Source organism: Poecilia reticulata, linkage group LG22, assembly GCF_000633615.1.
Source record: "Poecilia reticulata strain Guanapo linkage group LG22, Guppy_female_1.0+MT, whole genome shotgun sequence".
NCBI lineage: Eukaryota > Metazoa > Chordata > Actinopteri > Cyprinodontiformes > Poeciliidae > Poecilia > Poecilia reticulata.
In genome coordinates, this window is record NC_024352.1 from 16995139 (window position 1) to 17002993 (window position 7855).

Sequence of the window (7855 nt, forward strand, 5' to 3'; positions counted from 1 at the left end):
ATTTTTTAAAAATAAATGTTACAGCTTTAAACCCAAGCCCAGATGTTTTAATGATCAAGTTAAACCCCAGACATTATATAAATAATCTATTCTGTTTTGTAGATCAAGTCAAAAAGGACCCACAGCAACTGTTCAACAGGTTTAACTGGACTGACTTAATCGTGTATGCAGCTCATTAAAAAACTCTTCCGCTTTATGTTTTTGTTAACCTTCGTATCATGTGGCTGTCATATGATCTATGATAGACGCTAAATCCAAAACAGCTAAGTGCATTTTTTTCAATTTTATTAAGGTAAGGTAAGGTAATTTTATTTATATAGCACATTTTCAGCAACAAGGCAATTCAAAGTATGAGTATTAAGTAAACCCATGTACTCCAAGATAGTCAAATCATTTACCACAGAAAGCAAGTTATCCACTACTGACACATAAATATTGATATCCTTCGTAGCTATGTATGATGGAGATGCCAACAGCATCAAGCTCAGAAAAAACATAAGCATCTACTGCAGTTCTGCTGCGTTTTAGAAAATAAGAAAAGAAGACACAAATCTTTTGTAGGATTCTGAAGCTACGCCACTTTTTTGTCTTACCTTTGATGGCAGTCAAGGAAGATCAAAATATCTCCTCGGAGAGTTGTCTGGACTTATGATGATGCACCAAAAATTTTGAGGAACAGGAAGGACAACATCCTCCTCACCGTCCACACCCAAGGCTAAAAGGGTGGAGCTACCTGATGTGAATTTTTTTGTGAATTTGATGTGAAAATTAAACAGTGCCTTAAATAATGCCACCTGTAAAGTCCTATAATTTTGTGGTGATTTTTTTTATCTATACAGAAGAATATTTATTCACTTTATTTAAACAAAACAGTATAATTGTTTGCCAATTCTATTGCAAACAGTATAGAACAGTATAATTTGGCATCACACTGTTCATATAGTATAATAGCATTACTACAGCTGTTCTACTTTAATTCACAACAAAAAAGTAGTTGTTTTCTGTTTGACAAGACGCTTCACCTAATAAAAAAATATATTTGTAGCCTTTTCGCTGTTAAAGTAAACTTCAGCTTGTTTCCAGTGCATTCTCGTAAGACACCAGATGTCAATACAGGTGTCCATGTTTCTTTACAAATGCTGGTTCTACAGCTCATTAAACAAATGCGTTGAACTGCACAAACGTGTAGCCAGTATGAATGTAAACAGATTTGACTCCAGAGCCTGTTTCTGTGACTCGGGAAGGAATTCAGATCTGGTGAAGAAGTACGGAATTGCTACGGTTTATGAGATAACTTACACTTTTAACTATCTTTAAAACTGTATAGTTAAAAGTGTCTACTTTTCTGTTTACCTTTCTAAAGACATACTGACATTTAGCATTTGAATATCATTTGGAGCATGTTTGATGTTTTGTTTTTACTTTGCCTTCTTCCAAGAACCCGAACAACTGGTTTTGATTCTTATCCTTTATAGTGAGGTTGATAAGTTTATGTCGTGTCATCGGGGGTTATAGTAGGAGATTTATTTACCCATGTACAGTCCTTTATTCTTTTATGTTTTACAGGAAAGGGTGTGCTTTTTATATTTAACATTTTTATAGTTCAGGATCAGAAACAATCAGTTTATTGGCATTTCTGATTGCAAGATAGCTGCTGTTTCTATTCAGCCAGAGAGGCTCACAAGGAAAATACACAAAACAGAAAGTAAAGCTTGTCCAAATGATCGGTTTTTATATCAGTCAGGGGAATTTTCAGGTGTGTGTGTGTATCCGTCTGCCTGTCTTGTGCTTCTTGTTGCAAGCATGGCCGACATATAACAAGTTCCAGCAGCATCTTATCTGAGCTCAGCAAAGCAACTTTAAAACACAGATGGAAGAGACCACAGACTGTCTGCTCTTCGTCCCCTGTACTGCTGTAAACTGGCTCATGTTGAAACTTAATTCATTTAGGAATAATTTCTTACTTTTTCCTTCATATGGGTAAATCTGTCTATCAGTCCTGATGTTCTTGGTGGGATCCTTCCAGAGGGGAGTGGAAGGAACATTTCGTGGATGATGTAGGTGTTGTCACGGTGGATGGAGGAGGCTCTGTCCCTGCATCTGGTGGTGTAGATATCTACTATGGATGGCAAGTTAACCACGCACTGCACAGCCTTCTTTGCTGTTGTGCAGCCTCCATACCACACAGTGAGACAGGACAGTCTCCAAATGATAGGTACTAGCTACTGTGAAAGCCTTGAGATATCTGTGTCCAAACCCAAACTCCTCAGAGAATAGCTGCTGATGCTCTTTCTTGGTAACAGCAGTGGTTTCAGTGCGCCAGCTGAGTATATCGGAGAGATGTGCACCAAAGTATTTCAGTGTACTGAAGTGCATGTCTGTGCTTTATACTATAGGTTTATGTCTTGGCATTTGACATAACCTCTTCAATTTCACAGTTTTTATGTTCATTTGAGGTGATTTTTGGCTTTCTGAAAAAGAGTAAATGTACAAAAGAGCAATGGAAACACATTCCAAATAAGTTCTGATGAACTTCTACACAGTAAAAATGCCAGTGTTGAATTTACACCCAAACGTGTCTATTATAAGTGTCCCAAGTCAGCAGGTGTTAAAGTAACACTTTTGAAAGTGTTAAAAGATTGACACCCATTTTTTAATTAAATTAACATTGGTCTATAATACTGAAATGGGTTTAAGAAAAGTAAAACTTTCCATTTCTGTGTATTGTTTTGATTATTTTCCACTGGATTTGATTGATATTGACACCTTGTGGGTCAATTATTTGCTTTTTTAACACCACATTATATTTTGTGACCAACACTACACTGGTGTTACTTTTAATATATCTTAACACCAGCACCGTTGTAAATGTTAATGTGACACTCTGTATTGTTGAATTTAACACCAGCTGACTTGGACACACAGACACTTTTGGGTGTTAATTCAACACTGACATTTTTACCGAGTACCTCACATAACTGATTAGTGGTTTTAGTGTCAGCATGTATTAGATTTGCATCTCTGTGTCAGCATAACTCCGTTATGCTGATACGATAGAACAATTATAACTTGCCCTATAGCAACTAATTCCTGAAAGCTTTCCATTTTTCTGAGAAGTGTGGTCCATGTCACTTTGCAAATTAAGCTCCTCCTGTTTGCAAATGGCAAAATTACACTTTGCATAAGCCTGGTGGATGAGATGGAAATTCCTAATTTGCATTTCTTTTGCATCGTTATAATATTTAGCTCAAAATGCACGAGGCAATTGAATGGAAACATAGCTAGTGTGTGCAAGCCACAAGGCTACAAACCTCATTTATGCCCACGCACTAAATAATTTGGCGTGAGTCAGTGTGGTTTGGTATGACATCTTATGGTCCGACGTATTCAGCAGAACATGTCCACTGACAGCTGGACTCTCAGTGGGCAGGTGGGATTACGCCCAAACACATAACGTTGCGTCACACTAGTGCGACAACAAATCTGCACTGTCTTGTGTGACACCAGTGGCTCCACACTCCTGATATCGCACACAAACTATGCTGTACCACATGGGGGCCCAGGAATGGTGGCGTATGGGTTGGTTTTATCAGAAACAGACAAAATAGCATACCGAATTGCACCAACCTGTGCTGTGCTGCTCAGTGGAAAAGAGGAATTACTCTGTCAGCAGAAATGGGACCCAATTGTTGCAAACTGTTGTGAGAAGCTCATTGAAAGGCACTCAAACCACTTGAAACAAAAATTCCAAGATTCTAAGAAATAAATTGACCAAATATTCTTTTACTTCATAAATCAAACTAAACCAACATGTTTCTCAATTTTCTGGCACTTAGCAAATAAAATAATTTTGCTGATCCTGACTGGTTTAAAATAATTAATGTCATTTTGTGTGTCTTATTTTACAGTGTGTGTAAATTTGGCTCTAATATAACATTAGGTCACGCCATTCAGGTTTATTCATTTACCCTTACCTTTATTCTCTCCATTTTACTAGTAGACATCTACAGTTAGAACACATTTGGCAAAATACAATGATTTGGCAAAAAACTTGTTCTGACTCACTGAATGTCTCAGTAAACTGGCAGATTTTTTTTTCAGTAGAAACCACACTTAAGAGATTTAATCCCATTCATAGTACAATATGTTTTTTTTATCTCCGTACCTGTAAATTAACCAGATAATTCCTGATTTACCTTCCGATCCCAAACAGACAATCTACAGCTCATTGTATCTGAAAAGAAGAAAGGATGAATGAGACAAACGACATTCACAACGGAAACCCCATTTGTGCAAAATTACCGACCACACTGGACAACAAAGCTTCATGTTCATAAAGGAGAAAGAACTGCACATTATAAAACCGTAAACAAAAGCTTCTGTTGGACAGGCTTTGCTTATAAACTCAAAAAGCTCCACTTAAGACAACCCATAAGCACAGTGAGTTACACAACTTCACATAAATAAAAGTGCTATATCTGTGCTGCGTATTTTGGCACACCTTTCTGTCCGAGGTGATGCCAGCAGGATTTCCACCTGATCCAAAAACATTTAAATGAAAAAAAAAAACACACACACACACGCTCCCATTCCCTGGCACTACAAGCATCGTCTCTGATCTGTGTTTTTACTTTAAGAGTTTCCGACTGTTTACCTCAGCGTATAGCCTCTTAATTCCTCAAAACGTCGCCCGCAAGGATACAGTAGAATTTCATTCAGCTTCATATCACTGTTATAAAGACATCTGAACTGTAAAAATATTTACATCTTATGCTGTTCTTTCGCTAATGGAGTTGGATTGATAATCTCATGTCACAGCCCCGTTTTATCAGGTTGAACCCTTCAGTTTATGTCACGTATGCACTTGTTTCAATAGTGATCCTAGTAGCCAGAGTGTAGTGTAAAACTGAGCTCATGATACTTTACACGCTGGTTCCAGTGATAATGAAGAAGTATTTCAATTCACACCAAAATATATATTTCAGGCTTTGACCCAAAAGAAAGCTGCCAGTTCAACTTGCATAAAATGTTCACATGGTTTTTGCTCAGAACTAAAACTTAAATGAAAAAAAGAAAACACAATGTGCAAACATTAATGACGGGTGGCGATGGAATCTGATTTACATTTCTAAAAATAATACAATTCTATTCCTGTGACAATGTGACAACGTGATCTTAATTGTTTTGTAGTGCTACATGCAACAGAGGGAAAAAGAGCACCGCAAAACCCGCTTTCAACCACCGACTCTCCGATGAGTCAGAAAAAAAATATGGACGATCTATTAAATATTTTTAATTCAGAATAAAATGGTTGTGGAAAAACTTCTGTTCAGTTTTGCTTTTGTTGAAAAGTCAGTATTTAGCCTTATCTTGTCTTCTGCACCTGCTGCATGAGATAACAGAGCAGGTGCATCATAATCCACAATAGGCATCATTTTAACAGATGACCCATCAGGGCCCTCTAAGTACTCTCAAAGAGCCTAATAAATTATTGAAATAAAAATAAATGGACACTTTGTGAAGAACGTCTGATCATCAGAAATAAAATCCTGCATTCATAAGTGGGTTTTTTTTGCAATTTAAATATTGTTAACAGTAAGAGCAACTTAGGGTAAGGGTCAAAATTGCCAGGTTTGTTTCAGAAGTCGTTTGGCTCTGTTGCTAGGTAGATAAAAGGACCTCAACAGCTCCATGATTGGTCGAACCCTCGAGAAAATCCTGAGGACTATTCCAATGCTAGTCACCTGTGAGCAGTAACAAATAGTAAAATCAACCAATCATGTAATTATTTCAAGTTGGTGGGGTTTGTAAAAAACAAATACATTTAAAAAAGTAACACCTGCTCAGTGTATACGGACCTTTAATTGGCACTGAGACTTTATGCTCTTCAGTATCGAGTCGTTGGAGGCTCCTTTAGAACGGATTGACTGTCAGCTGCTGTAAACTGAGATGTTGGCTACAACAAGCTGAATGTTGCAGCCGATCATTTTAGAGTGTCCTTCTTAACACCAATTTTAAATTTGAAAGTTAGTTTATATCGCAAAAAAAGTTCTGTACCTGAACTGAATTTGTTTTAGAGAATTTAGGCTTTTCATAACTTGACATGCTGCTGGACTATGAATTAGTCTTGACTTTTGGCGTTACACATCATTTGGTTTTGAGGAGGTCAAGGCGGGTTAAAGACTGTCTTTTGTTTTTACAAAAGTTTAGTCACGTCATTTCAAAGGCTTTGCATTTCCCGGAGTTATACTGCATTTGGCCTAGTTGTTACCAAAAGCAGCCTGATTTATATCAGCTGTAAAAAAACTGGCTGACAGGCTAACAAAGACGTTCATAATCACAGGGATAACCTGATGGGACATCATTTTCTTTAAAAATAGACAAAACAAACACAAACGTTGGTTCATGTTTTTGTGACACCATCGGTTCTGTGATTAATTTGGCGATGCCATTAAGAAGGCTTTTGCACAGCTGTCTCAGAGTTTGTCATATTTAGTTTGGAAAGTAGTCAGTATGCTTGGAGATCCTGATAAATGTTGACATTAGATCAATGGTGTTTTTTCAGAGGAGTCACATTCGTGTGATCGGGTTGTTGTAACCAGTTTAATTGGGATGAAATGATTCCTGAGTGTAGTGGTTTGCTTAATGTTCAAAGGATTTACAGCAAAATTTTGTTCATTTCCTTCTGTAACCTTGTAGAAATGTATCTTGTCTTTGCCTTTGAGTATCTGGATTTAAACATAAGAGGAAATAGTCAGAGCGCCACGGAAACCGAGGAAGAAAGGAAAAAGAAAAGGAAGAAAGGAAGAGGGGGAGAGGGACTCAAAATATGAAGGAAGTACAAAAGAAATGGAAGAATGAAGGGTAAAAGGAAAGAAAGAGGACTAAGAATACAAGAAATAAAAAAAGATTTAAGTAAACATAGAGGTGTTAAAGGATAGATTGAAACAAGAAGTTAAACAGAAAAAAAGAAGGTAAAAAGAGAAGAAGATAAGATAGTCTCCATATTTCTTACTTATTTTCATCGTTCATGTCAAGACTTGGATAATGCTGAAAACTCTGGTTGTTCACGCTAACCTTCTAAATAAAATCCAATTCATATAATTTTTTTTCTGGGTACCAGCTACAGAAACCAAGCTCTTAATGACATGCCCCCTGCGAGTAATTACTACTACGATCATTGATCATTCTTCACAAAATGTAAAGAGAAGCATCTTTTAGGTTTGCAGTGCAAATGTAAACGCCAAAGAATGTTTAAAAACGGCTACAGATTTCCAAAATGATGTACGACAGTGTTAAACTACCTTCACATTTGACTTCAGTGCTCTGCATAGGTGACATCTTTACAATCACAAACGAGATGGTGTTTCAAAAAGGCCCGAATTAAATATTACATCTAAATTTTCAACTTAATGTTTGTCTCACCAAGTTATTGTTTTTTTTGTTTTTTTCTGTGTGCTATGTCCCACCTTGTAGAGAGGTGATGAGTGCTGCATAGTCCATCTAAGCACCATCAGCCCCAGTACCACTTGTTAAGGTTATTGAATGCCCTGTATTCTTTGTGTTGTCTCAGGTAAGCACAAGCCTGGCATGTGTGCTCTGCCCAGAAATGGGCTCTGTTTACTTTAAAGTGCCGTCTCCATTTGAAGTACCCAAGGTACAGTTCTTCGTTCTTGTCCAGAAGAAGCAGGTAGTCAGCCAGCTCTTTGGGTGAGCTGAAATCATCCACGTGGATAAAAGCGTCTCCTTGAACAAAGTTCTCGTAGTTTTCTCTGGTCGTGCCAAGAACCACCGGCACTGTGCCCACAGAGAGGGGGATGTAGAGTTTTTCAGTGATGTAGTCCTTGTGGATTGA

General features: G+C 37.4%; 2 protein-coding genes across 2 annotated transcripts in view; both read right to left on the reverse strand.

The window, feature by feature from the left end:
- LOC103458746 (alpha-(1,3)-fucosyltransferase 9-like) overlaps positions 1 to 854 on the reverse strand; it is a 21796-nt gene extending 20942 nt beyond the window's left edge. The window contains exon 1 of the mRNA XM_008399768.2: positions 594 to 854. The gene's annotated coding sequence lies outside the window, so the exon portion shown is untranslated. The remainder of the gene's footprint in view (positions 1 to 593) is intronic.
- Positions 855 to 3949: 3095 nt separating this feature from the next.
- Positions 3950 to 7855, reverse strand: part of LOC103458791 (alpha-(1,3)-fucosyltransferase 9-like) — a 13550-nt gene continuing 9644 nt past the window's right edge. The window contains exon 6 of the mRNA XM_017302414.1: positions 3950 to 7852. Within this exon, the coding sequence (XP_017157903.1) occupies positions 7514 to 7852 (339 nt within the window). The 3' untranslated portion in view covers positions 3950 to 7513. The remainder of the gene's footprint in view (positions 7853 to 7855) is intronic.